General features: G+C 42.9%; 1 protein-coding gene across 1 annotated transcript in view; it reads right to left on the reverse strand.

Annotated features, from left to right (window-relative positions):
* RFLNB (refilin B) overlaps nucleotides 1–24971 on the reverse strand; it is a 53769-nt gene extending 28798 nt beyond the window's left edge. The window contains exon 1 of the mRNA XM_088449554.1: nucleotides 24543–24971. Coding sequence (XP_088305680.1) covers nucleotides 24543–24728 — 186 coding nt within the window. The 5' untranslated portion in view covers nucleotides 24729–24971. The remainder of the gene's footprint in view (nucleotides 1–24542) is intronic.
* Between the last annotated feature and the right edge of the window lie 405 nt (nucleotides 24972–25376).

Below are 25376 nucleotides of genomic sequence, written 5' to 3' on the forward strand. Positions count from 1 at the left end.
TATATATATATATATATATATATACACATATATATGGGGTGAGCGAGGTTTGGATTTCTGAAATCCGAACCCCCCCGAGCCCTCCCGATCCGAGGCAGATCCGAGTCAGGCTCGACTTTTCCCGCCTGACTCGGATCTGAAATCGAGGCAAAACGTCATCATCCCGCCTTCCGGGTCTCGCGGGTTTTGGATACTATATAAGGTACCCGCGTCGGCGCCATTTTCTCACTCGGCTGTGGACAGTGAAGAGGGAGGGTGGGAGTTAGGGCTGGCTGGGCTGTGTAGTGTAGTGTAGTGCAGTGTAGTGTTGTGCTGTGCTGTGCTGCTGTTGTCCATAAGGGCTGTGTCCACTCCTCCAAAGTCCATAGGGGCTGGCTGTGTTGTGCTGTGCTGCTGTTGTCCATAGGGGCTGTGTCCACTCCAAAGTCCTGTGCAGAGTCCCTGTCCTAAAGGGGTGCTGTAGTGTTGTCCAGGGGGTGCTCTGTCCATCAGGGGAGCTCCCCCCAAGTGCAAAAAAAATAAAATATTTTCTGTGTTTGTGAATTGTGTGCGCAGTAGCCGCACGTGCATCAACAAAGTAGTGCCAAGTGTGCGCCTGTGTCATAAGTAAAGGGCCGGCTGGCTTGACCGTTAAAGGGTGCTGTAACCCCCAAAGTACACTCCAAACAAAATAAAAAAATATTTTCTGTGTTTGTGAATTGTGTGCGCAGTAGCCGCACGTGAATCAACAAAGTAGTGCCAAGCGTGCGCCTGTGTCATAAGTAAAGGGCCGGCTGGCTTGACCGTTAAAGGGTGCTGTATCCCCCAAAGTACACACCAAACCAAATAAAAAAATATTTTCTGTGTTTGTGAATTGTGTGCGCAGTAGCCGCATGTGCATCAACAAAGTAGTGCCAAGCGTGCGCCTGTGTCATAAGTAAAGGGCCGGCTGGCTTGACCGTTAAAGGGTGCTGTAACCCCCAAAGTACATTCCAAACCAAATAAAAAAATATTTTCTGTGTTTGTGAATTGTGTGCGCAGTAGCCGCACGTGCATCAACAAAGTAGTGCCAAGCGTGCGCCTGTGTCATAAGTAAAGGGCCGGCTGGCTTGACCGCTAAAGGGTGCTGTAACCCCCAAAGTACACTCCAAACCAAATAACAAAATATTTTCTGTGTTTGTGAATTGTGGGCACTGTGGCTGCACGTGCATCAACAAAGGAGCAGCGCCAAGCGTGCACCTGTGTCCCATAAGTAAAGAGCCGGCTGGCTCATTTCTTAAAGGGTGGTGTAACCCACAAAGTGCACTACTCTCCAGTAAAAATAAAAAAATATTTTCTGTGTTTGTGTGCGCCTTAGCCGCACGTATATATCAATATAACATAAATGGAGGACCAAACTTTCTCCGATAAAAATAAAATAGGGAAAGATCAAGAACCACTTCCTCCTAGTGCTGTTGCTACTGCTGTGAGTTGTTCATTATCCGAGAGAGGAAGTAGGAACACCACTACTTTTACTAAACAATTGACCCTCCAACAGTCCCTAGCGATGAGGATGAAGTACGACAGCAGTCATCCTGAAGCAAAAGGTATAACTGAGGCCTTGACTGCTATGTTGGTGTTAGACGTGCGTCCGGTATCCGCCATTAGTGCAGTGGGATTTAGACAATTGATGGAGGTAGTGTGTCCCCGGTTCCAAAACTCGTCTAGATTCCACCTGCATCCTCAAAGCAGCAGCGACAAGCGTGCGTCTGTCTGTTAAAGGGTGGTGTAACCCTCAAAGTGCACCAAAAAATAAAAAACTATTTTTTTTATGTGTTTGTGACTTGTGTGCGATGTAGCCGCACGTGCATCAACACAGTAGCAGCGCCAAGCGTGCGCCTGTGTCATAAGTCAAGGGCCGGTTTGGACAACTGGTCCAGACTGAAGGACGTGCCAACAATTTCTGACAAGTCTACTGTCACTGCATATGATACTGTCCTCAAAGCAGCAACAACAAGCGTGCGTCTGTCTGTTAAAGGGTGGTGTAACCCTCAAAGTGCGCTCCTCAAACAATAAAAAAATTCTTATTTTTTTTTCTGTCTTTGTGAAATGTGTGGGCTGTAGCCGCACCTGCATCCTTAAAGCAGCAGCGACAAGCGTGCGTCTGTCTGTTAAAGGGTGGTGACACCCTCAAAGTGCGCTCCACAAACAATAAAAAAATTCTTCTTTTTTTTCCTGTCTTTGTGAATTGTGTGGGCTGTAGCCGCACCTGCATCCTCAAAGCAGCAGCGACAAGCGTGCGTCTGTCTGTTAAAGGATTACATCGGTGACAGCATCCAAGTAGGCATGTCAGACAGTCCGTACATGTACTGGCAGGAAAAAGAGGCAATTTGGAGGCCCCTGTACAAACTGGCTCTATTTTACCTGAGTTGCCCCCCCCTCCAGTGTGCACTCCGAAAGAGTGTTTAGTGCAGCCGGGAACCTTGTCAGCAAAAGGTGTAAGAGGTTGCTTCCACAAAATGTGGAGAAGATGATGTTCATAAAAATGAATTATCAACTTTTCCAGGGAGACCAGCCTCCAGAACGTACAGGGGGACCTGTGGTGGTGGATTCCAGCGGGGACGAATTAATACTCTGTGAGGATGAGGATGTACACAACACTGCAGAGGGTGAGGAATCGGTGAATGAGGAGGATGAGGACATCTTGCCTCCGTAGAGCCAGTTTGTGCAGGGCCAGATTAATTGCCAGCTTGTTTTGTGGGGGCCCAAACGAGCCAATCATTTCAGCCACAGTCGTGTGGCAGACCCTGGCGCTGAAATGATTGGTTTGTTAAAGTGTGCATGTCCTGTTTATACAACATAAGGGTGGGTGGGAGGGCCCAAGGACAATTCCATCTTGCACCTCTTTTTTTTCTTTGCATTATGTACTGTTTGGGGGCCTAGTTTTTCAAACTGCCATCCTGTCTGCCACTGCAGTGTCACTCCTAGATGGGCCACGTGTTTGTGCCGCCCACTCGTGTCGCTTAGCATAGTCATCCATCTACCTCGGTGCAACCTTTTGGACATAAAAACACTATTGTGAGGTGTGAGGTGTTAAGAATAAACTGGAAATGAGTGGAAATTAAGGTTTTTGCGGTTAATAATAGCATAGGAGCAGAAAAATCAACACATTCTGTGATTTTAGCTGTTTTTATGCTTTTTTTAAAAAAAATACAGATCCAAAACACAAAACCCAGAACCCAAAACACCGAAGGGTGGTTTTGGCAAAACCAATCCAGATAAAAAACACGAAGAAAGATCCAGATCCAAAACCAAAACACGAAAAGTGGCCGGTGCACACCCCTAATATATATATTTATATATATTTAGAGGGTGGTTTTTAATATATATATTAAAAGCCACCCTCAGCGTATGCTGATATTTCGAAAAACTTCAAAGCAGGTGCTATATATAATGTGCATTCTATACTACCTCTTAAAGTAAAATGCAGCATGGCCCTGGCCGTCGCTGCTGGCATCGGCAAGTGTGTATGCACTTGCTGATGCCGGGACTCGTCGCTGACCAGGTCAGGGACACTAGACATTGTCTAGTGTGTACCGGCCTTGATTCTTCTTCCATCATACCATTGACTCCCAAATTGTATGGTTTCCTGTATCTGCATGATTACAGTGTCTTGTATTTGGTAATACATGTATTGGGAGGGATATGTGGAGGAGGGGGCCCCCCAGAGATATATGTCTAATGGGCCCCAAGATTTTTGTTGCCGGCCCTGGACGAAGCTTATTCCCGAGAGCTCCGGCCTCCGGGTCCCGCAGTGCACTATGGGAGTGACGTCATGACGTCACTCCCATAGTTCCGAGGAGCGGGCGTCTGGGACGGACGGACAGCAGCAGGCACTGGAGCGGGGTTTAAGGTAAGTATTGGGGTTTTTTTTGAGTGCATGTCGATATGCAGCGGGGTGGGCTTACTATTGGGGGCATAATATGGGGGCATTACAGGGGCCTGCCTTACTACTGGGGTCATGATATGGCGGCCCAAACAGTTCTAGTTACGCCCCTGATTGTAATGTAATGTTCTGTGTACCCTTTACTGTATGTACGGCGCTGCGGACCACTTGTGGCGCCCTATAAATAAAATGCAATAATAATAATAATAATAATAATAATAATATATATATACATACACACACACGCACATATATATATATATATATACACACACACACACTTACAGTATATATATATATATACACTATTATGGCCTGGCCCTTATACAAACGGACATATTGGGGGAGGAGGAGGAGCTGCTGAGGCTGGAGGGAGTGGCCCTGAACACAGCAGTATTCACATAGTGATCACTGTAGAGCCTGAGCCGCAGCGGGAGGGTGTGCTCACCATGCGATATCGTGTCTGATTTCCCTCGAACTCTCCCTGGCAGGTCACCGGCAGTCCTGGACACGATCTGGTGTAAAAAGTCCAATCTGACCAACGATTTATTGTGCATCCTTAATTATTTCCAGTGCATCGTGTCTGAGATTGGCAGATCTTACCTGCAGAATGCGATCTACGACCAACGATTATGCACATCGGCATCGTGATCATCATGGATACTCACGATTTGGACATTTTACACAATTTGTCGTTCTGATGCGTCGAAATCAGACGAATCGTGTAAAATATCGCCTAGTGTATATGCACCTTAACTATGCTATGATCAGAGGTATCCTTAACACATTTACATATGATCCACTTCTGAAAACACAAAATACACCATTATTTCTAGAAAATAAAATAAAAAGCAGCAGGGTTATGCAAAGTAAAACCCATAATCTTTGTTGTTGCTATTTAAATTAAAGTCAAATACAAGATAATTAGGAATATATATAAAAAATCTATATATTAATAAAAATATATTAGATAGATAGATAGATAGATAGATAGATAGATAGATAGATAGATGTACTGTAAGTTGTGGAAAAATCTAAATATTTAAAGAAAGGGACCACAGTGTTGTCAGGTCGTTAAAAATTAAATGCATGCCTGCTTTCTGATTAACAATACAATGTTATCAGAGCAAAATATATTTGCTTTATGTCAAGGCACATTTTCCAATAAATCTGTTTGCTTTCACACCTTTAGAAAAAGCTAAATTAAGCACTAAAAATTCAAAAGTGCCTAACATATTACTCATACTCACAGTCCACGCTAATGTGTGCCTCGAGGGGAGGGCAAAGAAGTTCCCCACCTAGAACTTCCCAGCTAATAAACAGCACATGCTCATAAATGAAAATCCCTTGGTAAATGTATGCATGAAGAAACTTCTTAATCATTTATGTATTAATATACAGAGCTTACATATTACACAGTGCTCAAAACAGAACATTTTGTCAACCACATCTACCCAGGCCTAGTAAAGCTAACAATCTATATTCCCGCAGTCACAAACACATTAATTATTTTTGTCTGTGGAGCGTGGAAGGAAACACACGCAAACATGGGCATAGGCAAACACAATATAGGTTTCCAGTTGCCCGGAGCCCGGCCGTCTTCTTCCCCAATCTGCGAAAAGGCTTGAATCATGACCACAACAACAGTTGTTTATAATATGATTTTAGTATATCTGCGGCCACAACATGCAGTATGAGGGAAGGAATGGGCATGCTCAGCGACAGCAGCTTTTCCTACCAAGTCTGCTTTGTGTGTGTGAATCTGAGCGCTCTGTCAGCGCACCGGACAAGAGAGCAGCTGCCAGCAAGAAGAGTCATGTGTCTTACCATGAGGTGGGAGAATGCGTGTTTGGAAAGCTCTGTTCCATCTCTTACTGGTTATATTATGTACAAATTATTACATGCTGCACTTTGCACTATATAGCTTCTAAAGTGTGGATTGTGCCCTCTTCATGGGCTGGCCAAACTTGGCCTAAAATCAAACATTTGGAAAAAAAACCCTTTTATAAGTCTTGCGTTTGCCCCTGACGGGGAGAACATACTAACGCCACAGAGAAATGTAATTGTTTCCATAAACCCAGCTCTGTAAGGCAGCTATGCTTACCACTGTGCTACTATTCTGCCCCATATTCATATGTTTTGTCGTAGACTCAGATTTAGCTTACTTCACAAATACATATTATATTAAATAGAACAAAAACAACTGAAAAGGTCTTGACAATAATTTAATTTGTTATAATGAAAGGTTATTGCTCCACCAGATGAAAACACAAGGTTAGTAGGGGCAGAATGCTAATTCTGTGGCAATAATTAAGCAATTCTTGGTCTACAATTTCGAGCAGTAACATACCTCACTTTCAGAGACGCGACTCGCCATAACAGATTCATGAAGAATATCCTTCACCTTCAACTCAGCACACAGTCTGATTGTCTTTGAAGTTGTGCAGCACTTTCATACAGAGTAAAAAGCATACTCTGTCCTTTATATCTCCAGCTTGGGCAGAGATTAGATAAGGCACTGCTCTCACCCAGGAAGGCAGACCTAGGGCTACACCTGTAATTTGTGAAAAGCAAAGCAGTACTACACCTCTGATAAAGTGTAATGAAAATACACTACCACCTATAAGCTACAAATAATGAGCAGACTTTCTTGCACAGAGCTGATTGGGAGTGACACGCATAGTGGCTGTAGATTGCGGGCAGCAGAGGGAGCCTGTACCAGAGATAGATCAGAAACAGGCTTCCCTTCCCCATATGCACGCCCACAACTCTCCCATGACACACCGACAAGTCAGGGTGGTTACGTGCAAATGCTTTGCCGCCACTCAGTCCCTGTCCGACACTCCCTATTTCACCGAAAGACAGATCCAGCCAAGTTCTGTCCGACTCAATAGGACGGACACATGCAAAGATGCGTAAATTCACATCTACACATGTGCTGTATGCGAAAAACTCACCATTTGCGTCCATGAACAGAGATCAGTGCAACTCAGAATCATCCCCACAATGTGCACTCCATGGGATGTACTTGTCTACTATCCCGGGAAATATCCAGTAGACTCAAGAATCAGTAAATGCTCCCTGGACTCCCAGGAGAATAGATAAACCTCTTACATCTCATCCACTACCCCAGTGCAATGAAGAGGACAGTCAAGATTGATGATGCAACTCACAGCACGCAAATTGAATATGCCGCATCACCCCACCTCCCCAGCATCATGCTAGAACCAGCAGCTATGATTTACTGCATATTTTGAGCCTCAATGTAATGTTAGTAAAGAAGCCAGAGGCATTTTAACAAATAAAAGGGCCCCTGTACAAGTTTTTGTGTTGGCCCCTACCCACACAAAATGGTGCCACCTCATGTGCAGAAGATAGCAATCAGGACCGGATTAAGGGGTCTATTTACTAAGGCTTGGTTGAGATAAAGTACCAGCCAATCAGCTCCTAACTGCCATTTTTCAAAGACACTCTGTAACATAGCAATTAGGAGCTGATTGACTGGTACTTTATCTCTGTTCACTTTATCTCTCTCCAAGGTTTAGTACATAGACCCCTAAGGCTTGTGGGAGCCCCATATATTACATTTCCATGGCCTCATGCAGAGACTACTAGGCCCCTTACCTTGCCTGGACTCTCCACTGACCGATTATAAACAAGAAAAGAATGCAATAATCTGCACAAGTACCGTGTAGAGAGTAAATATATTTTTGAAAACCCCTATTATTTCATTAAATAGCTTATCAAAATATAACATATCATTTGCAGGGGGTGCTATCACGGACAACAGTTACGATCACTTTTTGTAGGAAGACTAGAAAGGGTTGTCTCTTGTTGATGCACAAATTTTAAAATATAATTTATCATTGTCAATAAAATGTAGATAATGAGTGAAATATTAAAAAGGACAATTGGAATAACACTAATATTACACAGGGTATACTTATATGAACAAATGAGAAAGTGATAATGCAGTGTGGGAACTAGAAATATATGATCAGCTATCCAGCAGACATGAGCCAGTGAAATTAATAACAGGAAGCTTAGTATTACACCTATACTAATGATTGCTAAGTATAAACCACTACATAGATAAGAATCTATACATATTCTAGAACAGGCATGTCAAACTCAAAATACCAACCGGGCCGAATATTCAAAGTCTAAGAGTGCGTGGGCCGCAAATAAAAAAAATAAAAAAAAGTCTATGCAATTTTGTTTATTGTTTTGTTTAAGTTTATTATTAGTAAAAACCAATACAGTGCCCCCTGTAGTAGTGCCCCTTATGCAATTCCCCCCCTTTATTAGAGCCCCTTTTGCAATGCCCCCTGAATTTGTGTCCATTATGCAAATGCGGCCGCATGTTTGACATGCCTGTTCTAGAACCAAAATCTGCAGGTAGGAGAGTTTTCAGACTCCCTGAGAAGCGTGTGAACTGCAACATTGTAACAACGTTCAGATATAGCTTCCAATAGGAGAAATAATGTTTAACATGTTGCAATCTAGCAAAATTACACCAGATATCTAACTGGGAACCGGTGAATGCATATACAAAATTGAGAGATACATACAAACAGATAACACAACAATAAAAATACTGATCTGAAGCATAAAGGTTGAAACAGTATTTATTGCCTGAAATATATAATATTTACAATTGGTATAAAGATTCAGAGATTTACATATGCAAATAGTGAATATACGGACCTGTATTGGCATAGCTATTTTTTAATACTATTTCTGAACTTTACTCACATTTTCCATATATATATATTATATATATATATATATTTTTTTTTTTTTTATATATATATTTCTTTCCATTTTAATATTTCACATACTGTAACTCATTATATACATTTTAATGACAATAATAAGTTCTATTTTTAAATTTGTGCATTAACAAGAGAGACAACCCTTTCTAGCTCTCCACTGACCGGCAAGGTCGCAGAATACTCCCGGCAGCATAGCAGACATGATCTAATATACTGCCAGGGGCAAAGGCAGTATTTTGAGTGGAGGGGATATATGGATAGATAAGATAAATATATAAATTGAGTTAGATTACAGGGATTGTCACTGCTTCGGAGTTACCATGGAGCAATCTGAGATTTCTCCAGCGGTGCCCCTGCTAAGTATACACATTGCTTCAATATATACCCCAATATTTCAAGTATTACAGCTGTTGCACAATATTGTGCTTTTCTTCACATGCACAAGCAGAGAGGAACCCGTGATAGGCCAGCTGGAAGGCTGGGGGCAGTTAGTAGAAGAGGAGTAGAATTTGGTCAGAGTCTGAGGTAGCAGCAAGAGCGGACCTGCACCACTGAGTGGGAGAATGGTTATCTCAGATGATGGAGTGACCTGCAGAGGCAGATTAGCAATGGCATCATCTGATTTCGGCCTTGCCTATAATCCGGCCGTGATAGCAATTACATGGTAAATGTGCCAGAGTACTTCGATATCTTCTGCACATGTGCCATATTTCCAAATAAAATCACCAGAAAAATGGCGATGGCCTTACACCGATCTGAACTGCACGGTGTGTGTCCCTCATGACCCAGGGGTCCATGTACACAACTCACTCTGCACAAAGGGAGCCACAAAGTTTAGACTTGTACCAACAACTGATCAATTGGAGCGGCACTGTACAGTGGCGTAAGTTCATCCCAGATGCCCGGGGGCAAGTTGTAATTTGGTGCCCCCCCCTAAAAATAGGGAAAATAAATATGTTGCATATCTATCTATCTATCTATCTATCTATCTATCTCATATGCACAAAAACCCTACTAGAAAATAGCCTTAAGTGGGGTGAATATATTGTGGGCAATGGAGGAGGTGCCTCCATTGTCTCCCATAGTTCTGCCCCTGGCACTGTAATCTAGTCATGCCTGCAACTAATGCAGTTATGGGCAGGAAAAGGAACTGTATTCAAGACAGCAGATTAAGACGAAGCACGAAAGTCCATATTTATAAATGGAAGAAGAGACCTATTGTAGGCAAAAATGGGCAAATCTTGTCAAAACTTACTGCAAATTTATGTGGAAGCATATTTAAACAGTTTCACAATGGTTTTTGTACCACTACTATACTTGTTCTATTATCGCAATCTCTGTATGATGATAAAAGATTAAAGTCATTTTAGAAATTCTTGGAGAAAAGCACTTCATAATGAATCACTTTAGATCCTGCTAAAAGTCAGATAGACCTCATGTAAACTGTCCATTACGTGTAGTATTGTTAGCATGTTTTTCCTTAGTGTGTGGTTGCAAATAATGTACAGTAACTGTGGGCAAGCAAAGGCGGATGTGGCTGAATTTGGTCATGTTTACATTGTACGAATGTGGTTCAATAAATAAGGTAACAAGACCTCTCATTGCGTAGATGTATTCAACTCATTCATATATACGTATAAATCAATAGCATGGCATTAGTACAGATTATTTTTCCACATAGTCCCCATACTTGTCTAAGCATTTGTTCCAAGGGTACACCAAGGCATCTATCCCGGCATAGAAGAAATCAGTGTCAGGCACCTGAAGCCAGGCTTGATGAACTTCACCATTGGTTGCACCAAACCGGATTCCATGACACAACATTATCACCATAAGCCTCGAGAAGGTGATGATGAACTTTAGCTACTGATGGGCCCTTAAGATGCAGAAATCTCATCACACTACACAGCTCAATGTTTGACCATGTTTCCGCCAGCCCAGCCTTCATACAACTGATGTTGGGACAGTATGACTGATATGAGGCGCAGCCTAATGACTGTGAAGGGAAGCAGTGGTCTACCTGCTCTGGCCTGTCAGGAAATTAGAATGAAATAGAGATCAGAGAGGTCTTGTTAACCACCCTCGTAATATACAGTCACTTCTAGACTAGCAGTAAAGGCATACTTAACGACTTTACAGATCTCCTCTCCAGGAGCAGCACACAGAGGAGATGCTGCTAACAGGTTTGGGGGGCAGGGCTGGACTGTAGATGTCATTAGGCCACACCCATTCACAGGGAAAGGCCTTGATTTGTGGGTCTGCGAGGAGGGGGTTGGGCTAAATGACACAATTTGCAACATTAACCAAACACCCCCTCCCTACGGACCCTGCAAATTCCACGTAAATGTGGGAGATCTGCCTACTCTACCGGGGGTGCAGGAAGCTATCGATAAATCGGGACCCTTCCGCAACTTCCGGGGCAGTAGGCAAGTATGAGTAAAGGTGCACAATATCTAATTGATATATTGCAAATTAGGTTTTAGTATACGTGCCATAACATCTATCAAAGTAAAATAAACTGTAATAGCCGTCATTGTAAGCAAAATAAGTCACAATGACTTTAGGATGATCTTTTATATTCTGAACTTTCACTATTTTCATTTTATATTATTATTCTTATTCACATTTTATGTGGCACTAATGTCAATGTCCGTAATAATCCAATAATTAATGCTATTGAGTTGGATAATCAATTTTATAGATTCAATGTACATGTCATTTTGAAAAATTAAACACATTATTATTTGAAAACTGAAAGGTTAGGAGTCTGACTCCCTGTGGCACTAGGTATTCAATCCAAAAATAATAAGTAGCACAGGGACTCTGGTGCACAAAAAGAGAAGCACTTGATCTGTAATTCAAAAATAATGAGAAGCACCATACCACCTTTTCTAACATAATGAGAAGTACTGTACTTTGTCTTCTCTCTGCAAATATAATTTACATGACAGCCCTTTGAGTCTATGCTTCACCCTAATGAGCTTTCAGAGCATGACAGAGGCTGGTGCTGACATGGAATTTCCATCCACAGACGAACCGTCCTTGCTAGTGCTGATCAGCATAACCTAGGATTTGCTAATAAACAAGGGGAGAACTTAGAGAGCATCACTGAAACAAACTGAAAACTTCACAAGTTATTTATACAGTACTGCTCTGTTAAAATAATATGCAAATATAAAAATGCTCCTATTCAGAATAGATTTCTATGCAATTCCATTTACATACTTCCCAATATTTGCTGTTGTGTAATCGAAACAAGTGTGTACATAATCACGTCATGAGGGCAGGCTATGTAGCGCAGCAGCTAGCGGACCTGAACAGTATCATTATCCTGGCACAGGGGATGCCAGAGCTTAGAATACCAGCGCCGGAATCCTGACACCTGTCAGAATCACAAAGGTGAGGTTGGGGGAAGGGTTACCATTAGAGGTTAGGGACGCGGTTAGGTTTCGGCACTAGTGGGAGGGGGAATTAGGTTTAAGGTACGGGGAGCGGGAGTTTAAGTTTAGGCACTAGGGGGGAATTTAGGTTCATGCACAGGGGAGGAAGGGTTAGGTTTAGGGTTAGGTTAGGAAGCGGGGGAAGGTTACGATACTTACCGACAGGTGTCTGTATCCTAACCCTGTCGGGATGCCAGCGTCGGGATTTTGAACGCCGGCATCCCATACCCATCCACACGGTATCACTTTAAATCAGTGCATTACCTGATGGGGTTTTACGGTTTTGTTTTTTCCTTTCTACAAACAGTTTTGCACTTCTCATGGCTTATGATTTCTTTATTTTTGCTCAGGCCTTTCTAGACATCATAAAAAGTTAGAGAGTTTTACCACTCAAGAAATAATATGGAAGCTACAAAAATCTAAGTTAACTGCGCTTGGTGATACATAATAATCCCATTAAATGAAAATAAATAATAAATCAGTGTTTGCTTGGTCCAGAATACCAAGCAAACACTGATTTATTATTATTTATTTTCATTTAATGGGATTATTATGTATCACCAAGCGCAGTTAACTTAGATTTTTGTAGCTTCCCTTTTTCTTTCTGGTCCTAACTAGACCTTATACCTGCAGCTGGTGTCATTTAATTTTAATTTATATTATTAGCGCTGGGAAGTGTAGTGTTTCACTGCAGCACCCAATTTCAAGAAATAATATGTAGCAGCACTATTTATGCTACAGAAATAATGAATAGTGTACTTACTGCAACTCAAAAACAACAACTACAGGGTATCGCCTCTCTACCAATAATGAACAGCATTCTGTCTGCACCTCAGATAAAATGAGTAGCATTGTATCACCACTCTAGAATTGATGGGAACAACTGATTAGCTCTGGAATACAAATATGTTACTACTGACATTATACAACTCATCTGGAATGACTTAAAGATACAGCACTACTCAATATATACATCTATTCCTAAAATCAAGGATTTTTCTTTAGTACAATCGGAGCCTCACTCACACTTGCACAAGGTCTGACCTTACCCAGAACCTCATCGCACGCAGTGAAAGCCCAAGCTGCATATGGCATCGCAGTGGCTAATTCAAACACACTGGCACGCCCGCTTTTCACCGACCACCTTCCTTTCACCATTGCGATGCATGCGCAGTGCACAACAAACGGCCGTCTGCATGCGTAATCGCAGTTGCGATCGGTAATGAATCAGGCCCTATATTAGGTTCTGAGAATACATATTTAGTGCCAAAGAAAATATACTGAGCCTTAAATAGTACCAACTTTAGAAAATTGAGCTTTGCTTAGTGTCAAATATTCAAGTGTGGTGCAAAAATAAAATCCTGAGCAATATCTAGTGCCAACTAAGTAAAGCTGTCCCATATATGTTGCTAGAAATGCAAAACTGGGTATATCTAGTGACAGGAATAATATATAAAGCCATAGCTGGTACCAATGGTAGAAAATTGAGCTCTAGATGGCAGAAAGATTTAAAATGTGAGCCCTATCTGGTGGCAAGAATATGATGATGAGCGACATTAGATGGCAATTAAATCATGCTGAACATATCTGGTGCCAGGAATAAAATGGTGAGCTGTATCTAGTATGCAGGATTGTAAAACAAACAGACATATCTACTTACTGTACAGTACCTCTGAGAAATCTGAGTAAGCTTCAGAGTTGGGGTGGCCCAGGAGGGGCATTTAAGACTGGAGGGACCACCTCAACTCTCCCGGCTCTCCCCCTCGACAGCACCGCCTCCACACGTCAATTAATTTGCATCCTGACCTCCTTGAAATGTTGGCCCGCCTATACACCCCTGATTGGACACCTTTGCCCAAGATTTTGAAATGGTGCAGAGGGCACTTAGTAACTAGACCCCTTACGGGGGAAAAAACGCTAAAGACAGAGAAAATCCCTGTACACACCGCTGTTATGTACTAAAGGGATTTTCTCTACTTGCAGCCTGCCAGTGCTAAGTGCAGGCTACAATATCGCACTGCACCTGGGGCACTTAGCGCTGCCATAAACACCTATGGCAGCGCTAAGTGTCCCAGGTATTACTAAGGGGAGATGTCACTTACCGTCAGCTGACTTCTCCAGCGCTGATATCGCCTCCTGTAGCTGCCGTTACCTGCTTCTCCTCACTGGAGAAGCAGGACTTGAGCTGTGTCAGGTTGGCAGTTTGTAAATAAAGTTTGTTGAACAAAAAAAAAGTCACTGCTGCTGCCGACCAGAGATGGTGAGTCACACACTGGGCTATAGGGGAAGGGAGTCTCAGCTGTTACCGCCGGGGGGGGTGACTTAACGTTCACCCTCCTTGGCTGGTCTATTTTTAGTAACTGCTGCATTAGCCAGCTCCTGCTTCGCAGCGGTAGCAGGTGAAGCAGGAGTGGCATTAACGCAGAGTCTTAGTAAATAGACCCCTAAGGCACTAATAGGCATATGTCTTTACACTAGCAGGGGGGAGAGAATTTGCAATTGGCTGGGTGTCTAGTACTAAGAGTTGTCTTCTAGATGTTGCTAATAGTTCCCAATGACTACAGTGTGTACTGCTGATCCCCCAGCCTCATACATAGGTCCCACCTAAACAAATACTGATGGTTTCCCTAGGTAAGTGGCAGATGTGTCCATATACATCTTACTTCCTTGCACGTTAAACAGCACTTCTAGTCGTGCCATGCCGTGGCGTGACTCTGTAATGCCGAACATCTTTTAGTGCCACTTTTTACCTTAAAATGCATCTTATTTGCAAATGATAAGAATAGGAAACACAAGCCGCTTCTGCTGATTAAAATGATATGCGGCATGCCTATATTCTGTGTGCGACTGCGGCTGTATCTGCATGCCAAACGCTACATCATAGTGTCAGCGGCTGTGACACTAATGTAGTATTTCGCATGCAGATGCATTTGAAGGTAAAAAGGCATGCGAAAAGATGCTACCAAGTCACACGGTGCTCACGCGACTTGTAGCGCACGTAGGCAAGATGTATGGGTACCCATCTGCATTAGGTCACTTTGCTGTGGCAGATGAGCATTAACAATTCGGTCATTGTATAGCAATGATGTATTTTTTAAGAAGCATAAGCGGTGGAAATGCAAAGCTATGCTAATATAACAGCAGCCGGGACTTGTCCTGAGAAGACTCTAGTGAATATGTGTCACACGGAGAGCAAAGCTGAATAAAGACACCTGTAGTCAAGGATGTCAATGGACTGTATATAGTTTTCCATTTATATGTTTATGGGGCAAAGCAAATGGTCCCACAAAATTATTACAAATACATACAAAAGGAAAAAGTTTAAAATTGTATTAATGTTCTTTAGCGCACAGTTACACACAGAGAATATGTGGGAAGTATAGTAGTCTTAGTTGTGGAAAGGAAGGATTAGAAAATGTGGCAATGCCAGTAAATGACACAGGAAAGCCTAATAGCTTGGATTGGAAGTGACTGGGGCATTTCATAAGTTATATTTATATTATGTAATCATTACGGTAAAATTAAGAGAACATTTAATATAAAGTTGAAGTAACTGTAGTATTCATGTAAAGAAGAACATACAGTATGTAATCACTGCTTTGCATATTTCTAGGAGCTCTCTTATTACAATATTGTGAACACTTGGTTTGCATAGAATTGTGCTATAGTTATATATATGACAACTTAATGTCATTGTTCAATTCAAGTATGTCTCTATTGTCTGGAGTCTAATTAAAGTAGTATTTAATTTTCCACTTTATCTTATATGTATAGCTTGACCAGGGACCAGATTCAGAGTTGTACGCCAACCCAACGGTTGGCGTACAAATCCGAAGGCGGACGATTGGCGCATGTGCAGAATCTGTACTGTGCATGTGCCAATTATTGCTCACAGTGGCACCTAAGCTGCAACATGATTGACATGCTGCGGCCATTTGGGGACAGGGTGTGGGCGTGTCACCACCTGTTTTGTAGGTGGGTCGAGGCCAGGGTCTGCATCTTCCGACAAAAATTTCCTGGCCCCTGCATAGAAGATACATTGTCCATTCTGAGTAAGCTTAGGCTTACTCTAATCAATGTTTGCTCTGAATGGTGATCTGATGCTGCATCTTTGGATGCAGAACTCGGATCTGCAATGCTGGCAATGGGCGTCTTTAGCCTGCGGCATCAGCATTTCTTCGTATTACTGCTGTCTAAAGACGCAGCAGTGATGCAAATAGTGTACAACCATGAATCAGGCCTAATGAGCATTTGAAACATTCTGTGTGACAGAGCCTGCTCAATTATAATGGATTTCAGCTGGTATCAACATTTTATAAAGCTCAGATTCCCCAAGACCCCCTGTCACGACTGGCTCAGGAGTATCTCCTATTGAGGAGCTGAAAGCTGAGGTCCAGGGTTGTGGAAGGAATCTGAGGCGAGGGGCCTGGATGCATGTCCTCCTCATTCACAAGTATCGGATGTTGGTGAGACCTGACCAAAGGTGCGGAGTCTAACCTGCTGGGAGGTGTTCACCAGTGACCCCTCCAAGCGGGATATGGGTTTAAGTTGCACCCAACAAGCAGGTCGTGGCCCTTTGGTCAGGTATCCGATACAGGTGGGAAAACGGAGGAAAAGATAACACAGATGAGGCTCAGGAGAGTGTACTTCTGAAAGAAGCACTAGCAAGTATTCTGTACTTAGATATTGTACTGAGTGTGCGGGCAAAGTATCAGACGCACCGCTGGCACAGGAGAATGCCACTGTAGTTGTACTCGGATTTTGTACTGAGTACGCGGGAAAGGTATCAGACGCACCACTGGCACAGGAGAGTGATACTGTAGTTGTACTCAGATGTTGTATTGAGTACGCGGGCAAGGTATCAGACGCACTGCTGGCACAGGAGAGTGACACGGTAGTTGTACTCGGATGTTGTACTGAATACGCGGGCAAGGTATCAGATGCACCGCTGGCACAGGAGAGCGATACTGTAGTTGTATTCGGAGAATATACAGAGTACGCGGGCAAGGTATCCCGACGCACCGCTGGCACAGGAGGGTAACACTGTGGTTGTACTCGGAGGATGTACAGAGTACGCAGGCAAGGTATCCAGATGCACCACTGGCACAGGAGAGTAACTAGAGATGACTCGAGAGTAGAACAGTAAGGAAACCTGGAACGAAGTGACAGCAAGCAAATACTAGTAGAAACGACGTTGTACAGGCAACTTCCTGTTGTCCAGGTAGCAGTCCATTGGAGGGCAGCATCAGCTGACAACAACCATGCTACCATTGGATGAAGGGTTAGTCAGGTGATGAAGACTGTCATGGCTGCGCCCATGATGGCAACCTCGGTAACCAAGTCACGGAGCAGCACATGGATGTCCAAGTGCACCTAAGGCATAATCCTCAGCGCGTCACTTGCCGCCACACCTGACGTCTGACCGCATGAGAAGTTGGCGCTGTGCAGAGTAACAGCTGATCGTAGGACAAATCCTGACACCCCCCCTTAACAAGCAACCAACCACAATCAGCCATTGTGAGAATTTTTTTGCACCCGTCTGTCTTTAAAGAGATGTCACAGTTACTCCCACATATATTAATTTTGTGTTGGACAGTTATAATGTGTGAGTGGATCTTTTTACAGGGATTCTTTGTATTTATTCTTTTTCCCCACTATGACAGACTAAAGCTGGGTACACGCCATATGATCCATGGCACGATATATCGTTCTGACACATGTATGCCCAGATGTGCGTGCACTGCGGTCGTTCATCGCATCGTCCCATCTGCTGTGCTGCACAGCAGATGGGAAGATGCAATGAACTACGCCATGCTGCTAAATGCAGCATGGAATGATGTATCACGCCAACGTACACCACATCGTGCAGTGTGTATAGATGGGTCGATGTATCGTTACATCGTGTTGTCCCATCACTGGGTACACCATCATGTAGTGCAGGGGTGGGGAACCTTTTTTTTCTGCGAAGTGCCATTTTGATACATATAACATTATTCGTGGGCCTGGTGCAGGCCACGCTCCCTCCATGCGATGTCACGTGGGGCAGGGCCACAATCGCCGGTGATTACAGCAATGCCTGCAGCATCCTGAAGATGCTCCGTGAGGGTTGTAAGGGCAGCGGTGTGACCGTCTGAAACGTCCTAAGGATGCTCCTGGTGGCACTGCAGCATAGATTCTGGCTGCAGGGTGCCATTCTAGGCACCCTGCTAAACCAGATGAGGCTAGCAGAGAAAAGCTCAGAGGGCCAGACCAAATGACTCCGCGGGCCTTATATAGACCCCGGGCCTGAGGTTCCCAATCCCTGATGTAGTGTGTTTATATCCCTATTCAGGATTACATGAAAGATGGTAAAAAATTAAACTATATTTGAAACCTGTTTGTGTTCAATTTGGTAGAATAGGCACGGGTATTAGGGGCTTCTATACAATGTATTGGGGCCACCGTGAGGACCGAATTTTTGAAGCACTAATGTAGACAGAATAGTCAAAAGAAGTGCCTGGTGCCAATTATACAGTTTAGTGAAAGGGAATTACTCAACATTCACAAGTACACAGAAAAAATGTTATATAAAGTAGAAAGCGCTGGCAGACAGTATTATATTAAAAAAGGATTTATTATCTACCAAATATATTAGATATTACCAGCTGATAAAAAATATACAATAATACGCCATAATAAACCATCAATATCACAAAGGAGCAAGCGTTCTTAAGATTATTTAAACATACATTTTTCTTAACTGCTAAGAAATAGTACAAGCATCCATGCTTGTACTATGCGTAGATGCTTGTAATATTTCTTAAGAATGCCTGCTATATATATATATATATATATATACATACATACATACACACACATTTTAACAGTGGGCTTGAGGGATGCGGTTTATAGTCATGTGGTCAGCAGAAATATAGATGGTAAATATCTTCTGTTGGTGGGATGATGTTTAGCCCAGATTTTAAAGTTTGAGGAAGCAAGAGGACATCAAAAAGTGAAATGGCAGAAACGGTAATTGAGACAGTTGGTGCTTTGCAGCCTAAATGACAGTCACTGCAGCTTGAACAGATGAAACTAGAGATCAATAATGTCCACTGTAAATGTGATATCGGTACACAAACGCTTGACAGACATTGCTTGTTCCCTTATACAATGTATTCAAGGTATTCTCAGACTGAGCCATGCACATTGTCGCGTTCAGACGGCAGTTAGTTTTCACAGCACTTTAAGTTAGCTCTGTGCCCTACCACCCAAACAACCAACTTCTCACAAATATAAGTGTTCAAATATTGTGAATGTGGAAATCTACATGGTAGTGCCAAGATGTGCCATCACACCAGGGAGTTATTTAGAGGGTCTACTTAATGCCATCTCAGATTATCTGCTGGACCAAGTGAGTTCAATTGTCATTGTGGCAGCCATCTTGGTGACAGCTGCTGCCACCAAACATGAAGAACAACTGTCCTGGCTCAGGGTCTCATTCAGAGCCGCTCGTAAGCGGCCGCTCGTTCGTTCCGAGCGATGTTCGCACATCTGGGCATGCGTATGGGTTTTAGTACGCATGCGAGAACCAGTCAGTGTGGTCAGAAATCGTGTGCTCACAATATAGCGAATGCCTGCTATTTTGAGTGACAGGAGGAGGCGTTTGTGGGTGGTAACAGGGGAAGGTGCTTGAAAACGGTGAGTGGAGATCCGAACGCAGGCGTGCCAAACGGTCAAAACGGGCGTTTTAAGGGTGTGCATAATTAATACAGCAGCGTCATCGACCACGTCACTTGGTTGTCTTTTAGCCAGAACTGCTCGCATGATTGCGGTAGGAAAAACCAACCACAAGAATAGCGAGCAGTTCATACACTGTTCGATGTACTCAATTAATCTAATAAATAGTGGACATGACGTATGGTGCGAGCGGCCAGGGGGCGTTTTTTACAAAGTAACGACCGCATGTTTTGTTCAGACATGGAGGCGTCAACAGACCGCAAAGAGCGAACGGTTAATTTAAATAGCCACCCCCTTTTTCTGAACGAGCGAGCGCAAATAGCGTTCGGCTCTGAATCAGACCCTCAGTTTCCAGCAGCAAGCATGATACATCAAGCTGGTGGACACCCACAAAAGTACCGATGCGGCACCCACGCAAATTCCTTCTTCAGAAGCAGAAGAGAAAATTGGTTCAGTTAAACTAAAAAGTTGAAGGACAGTTATGATTAACAGCAGATGACGATTTTGGTTTTAAGTTTTCACACTTTAGGGGTTGATGCATCAAGCAGTGAAGAGTGGAGAAGTGGACCAGTGGAGAAGTTGCCCTTAGCAACCAATCAGCTTTGAGGCAGCATTTATCAAGTACACTCTATAAAATAATAGGTAGAAGCTGATTGGTTGCTATGGCAAACTATTAACATTTACTTTTATAGCGCCAGCATATTCCGTTGTGCTTAAACTTCTCCACTTATTTCACCGCTTGACACATCAATCCCTGGGAGTCTCCGCCTTACGCTTGCCTTCCTCATTTCATCAGCAGCTGTACAGAACGGTCAACTGCCAATAACTGCATTGCTATTGATGGCTGGTAATTCTGTTTCCTTCCAATAGCCACCTACACTTTCCCCACCAGAAGACAAGATTGTTATCCCTCTATTTTATGTATCAAAATAGTAAGCTCATTCGGGCATGGTCATCTTTACCTCCTGTTTCATGTCAATGTATGTCATTTGTGTATGTCATTATCCCCTCAATCTACAGCTCTGAGTAATATGTCAGCACTTTATAAATAACAGATAATATTAAGAGGTAGTGTTCCAATGATGTCATTTGACTGGAGAAAGTATCCACAAAGCATAATGTATTCATAGTGAAAGCTGGATTGACCATGAATGCTATTTACTGTACTTTTGCATGGTCTATGCAGCAATTATGGAAGATCAGCAAGGGTCTGTTATCCCAATGTGTGTATACAATGGTTATTTATCAATGCTAGTGCTTGCTGTGATTGTTCTTTTATGACCGTCTGAATTTACAGTAGAAACATGTAAAATACCAGCATTTATGTTAACTTGGTTTGTGTTTATCTTTATTATAAAGCATTCAAAACATTTAGGGGTCTATTTACTAAGCAGTGTTGGGAAACAGAGTGAAAAGTGATAAGGTGCCAGCCAATCAGCTCCTAACTGCCATCTTACAGGCTGTGTTTGAAAATAACAGTTGGCAGCTGATTGGCTGGCACCTTATCACTTTTCACTCTGTCTTCTAACACTGCTTAATAAATAGATCCCTTAAATACAATAGCAGTTGCTGGTGAATGAGCAGGAACACATCAGACATACTGTACTGTACACAGAAATGCCTTACTGCAGAGCTTCCCAAACTTTCTCAAATCACAGCGCCCTATAGTATGAAATTAACGAAAACGGGAGCCTGCGAAGTTGGATTTGCGTAAAGTTACGAATTTTTCCTTCAAATAATTGTAGGACCCCCCTAAAGTTGTAAAAACATGGGGGATCACTATGGGTACCCCCGTTTTAGCCTTTAAATGAAAGTTGGGGATTTAAATAGCCGCAGCAAGTGTTTTTTCCCGACATTGAAGAAGTGATGCAGAAGAGCACTTAGGTTATTTTTTTTCGTTTTTTTAAGTGGTCCCATCAAATTTGGGGTACATGAAAATGGGTACTAGCATATTTTTAAGTCCCTAAAGTAAGTTTTAAAAAATTCTGCAATTGTGCACCTGCCGCTATAAATCTATTCTAGAAAACATCTGCCGCATACTTGCAGAATAGCCCTGAACCTATTTCCCTATTTTTAAACAATTTTTTCCCATTTTTTTTTTCACCCCAATTTTTTAATTCATTTTTTGGGGTATCCCTATTTTTTTAAAAAACTTTTTTTGACACAGTTCTTTTTTAAATGTCATTCCCAGGGGTGCAGGCTATTTTTTTTTAAGCCTGTACCCCTAAACCCCAATTCTGCACTTTTTTTCGACACCTATTCAATGGCGAAAAGTTATGCCCCTTTTTTATCAAAGACTTTTCGAACCTGCGATAAGTCTTTGAAATTGAAAACGGTGTAAAAGTAAAACCTGCGATAATGACATCAAAAGTGCGATATTAACGCAAAAACGATGTTTTCGCTCCCATATTGAATACCCCTGTTAGGGTCAGTTATGTGGTGGTGAACAGGGTTGTGGTTCTGTGTGTCCACATATTTAATGATTTTGCAGACACTAGCATTGGATTTGCTGATCACATTGACCATAATTAGTTTTGGACCACCACCCTGTGGCACCGAGTTTGGGAACCACTGCCTAAACTGAATAAAATGGTTATTATGTACAAAACATGGTATAAGAGCTAGCACACCATACACTGTCCAGGTTGGGTATGAAATGGCGACAGCCGGGAAGCCGTCTGACAAAATCCTGACGCCGCAAGCCTAGACGCTGAAAATCCTGACTGGGGCTGGTAAGTACCCTAACCCTCCCCTCTCCCCCTGGTAAGTACCCTAAACCTCCCTTAGTGGTGTATAACCCTAACCTCCCCCCGTTGGTACCTAACCCTAACCTCCCCCGGGGGGGGGGGGGGCGCCTAACCCCCCTTCCCCCACCCTAAACCTAACCCTCCCGGGGTGGTGCCTAACCCTAACCTTCCCCTAGGGGGGCCTAAACCTAAACCCCCCTCCCCACACCCTAAACCTAACCCTAAGTCCCCACAGGGGTCAGTAAACCTAACCCTCCCCCACTGCAGTTAAGTGCTAGCACTGCCCAACTTACCTTCGTTCGGGAAGCCATCTGTCTAGATTTTGGCATCGGGATTTACACGCCTGCCTTTAGTTCCGCCTCGGGATTTAGACAGACGGCCTCCTGGCCATCGGCATTTTGACTGTGTCCCCACTGTCCACAGAGAATTAATTCATATTGTCTGACACGGTCTTGTTATTCCAGTGGCAAGGGGCTATATATCTGCTTACACTGGGGGATATGCTGTTTTGCCATTTACAAGACATTTTAGTAGGTAAGTGATATAGGCAAAGTTGTGTCATCGGTGAAATAAAATTCTAATTAATGGTCATAGAAAAGTTAATCTTATTCTAGTGATGCTTCCAAAAGTGTACATACATTAACAATATTATTGTACATAAGACTGTTTTATTTGTGCCAAAAGTCCCCACCAGTCTAAATGCACAAGATTAGGGGGTCAAAAATGTACTAATAATCGCGGTACTGCCAACTCACAGGGGATATTTTCATTTTTAACGAAAATATCCCTGCTATGTACCAAGGGGAACTAGCAAGTACAGCGGTTGCAGTAACCACTGTCCCTGCGAGTTATATCCCCGGCAAATTGTGGAAGTCTTTCACATAAGCGAAACACTTCCCCGAGGGAAGCTGACACTGCGCATGCACATAGCGTCAACTTCTGGAGCCGGCAGGGGGCTGCGAAAGAGAGAGAACGAAAGATCTCTCCTCTGCCCCTGGACCCTCCATAGGCTCAAAGTAGTTTACGCCATCTGAACATGGTGTGAAATACTGTAGCTAAACTTCGAAAAGCTTTGCTTTTTGGAGTTTAGTACATAGGGGGCAATTTGTAGTCCCCATTTATAATAATGAGGACTGTGATCTGCAGTGCTAATTAGCACTTTACTGGAGATTTCTGTGAAATCTTCTGCATTGTGCTTTTAGTACATAGGTACACTACATACAATTATGCAGAAACTTCCTTTTTTTGCATAATTTTATGTAAGAAACAGCTTGATACATAGGCTCCTAATTTCTTAAATGAATATGGAAAGATAAAGAAATGGTGACATATAGACAGATGTGATGTGTTATTAAACATTTTTAAGACACACTGACAAATGAATGCATTGGTACAATTTACCAGATGAGACAGATGGATTATATAGTGATCTATTATGAAGGCTACAGCTGCAGAGCTGAAACACTACCTACACAGTATGTGCTGCACTTGCAACAACAAGTAACTGTGCTGCGTGCTCTCCCTCCTGTCTAGTATTGGGAGTTAGGGAAGTTTAAGGACATTTAGGGTCAGCTGTCTGGTTGAAGGAAAACCCTCTTTCTCCTTGTATGAATCTATTACATAACTTGTAGGAAGCAGTACAGTTGCATTTCACAGTGCTTGCTATTTATAGGGCAAATGTAAGGTAGTACGAACTATTTATAGTGACATAACAAATACTTTTAATTCAGTACAAACTGAATTTATGCAGCTGCAACTCTATGATGATGTTCTGTTTGTTTCATTTAGCAATTATTCCAATAGTGTCTGACAGTCTAGAATAATACTATAAGCTCATACAAATCTTTTCATACAGTGTTCCCATGTGACACGTAGCATTTGCAATTAATTTGTGCAAAGTAAGTAACTCTCGCCAACGGCTACTGACCCTGCACTCGGTGCCCAGCAGGACTGTACTCACCACCTGCACTGTTTGCCCGGGGACATCGTGATAAGATGATTTCTCAGCTGCTGCTGGAGTCAGGAGCCAGTTACTGGGACAGGGGCTCGGAGGGAGCCCAGAATCCGGACTGTCCAGCACCCTCTCACCCTTCTTCTTCATGTCCAGCAGATCAGGGACATCCTGCAGGTTTAGCCTCCCAACCATTACTACTTAGTGCTCGGCTAGATATCTGGATGGCTCTGACCCCTGTAAGGTGCTGCTAGTCACGTCCAAGTCCAAGTGTATACAGCTTTATCGAAGCAGGGCGGTCTAAATCGGACCAGTTAAAATAAAATCCCCTATTATATGACACGATCAATACTAAGAGAAGGTAAGTAAGACAATCCCTGCAAAAATACACCAACTTTCAGAGGCTGCCCAAGGCTGTTGCAGTTGCTTGCTCTTGGATGATGAGAGGCAGAGTAACAGCAGCAGAAGGGAACTTTTCCCTGCAATAGTAGCAGCACAGTATGGGATAGACCCGCCTTAAAATGCCTCCCCCCTCCACACACAAACTTTGTTTTACAGCTGGACTGGCAGGGTTTATTATTAAGCTTTAGTTAATTGTTAATATGCAGGCATGTGAGTTCTCACGCCTAAGGACACTGTCACACTGGCATATTACTGTATATCCCATTCTTTAGACGGATTTGTGTGTATAGATCTCGTACTGCACTGTAGTAGTAGTACTGACTTTTATAGCTTTTTCATGCTGAAATACAGTATACTGCAATTGTGTGTGTATGAGATGTACTGAGACGCCTACAAACAGCTGCATAAAATGTTGCAGCATCTGCATACAAAGACGCAGAA

This window comes from Taudactylus pleione, unplaced genomic scaffold, assembly GCF_031769625.1.
Source record: "Taudactylus pleione unplaced genomic scaffold, aTauple2 ptg000487l, whole genome shotgun sequence".
Taxonomy (NCBI): Eukaryota; Metazoa; Chordata; class Amphibia; order Anura; family Myobatrachidae; genus Taudactylus; species Taudactylus pleione.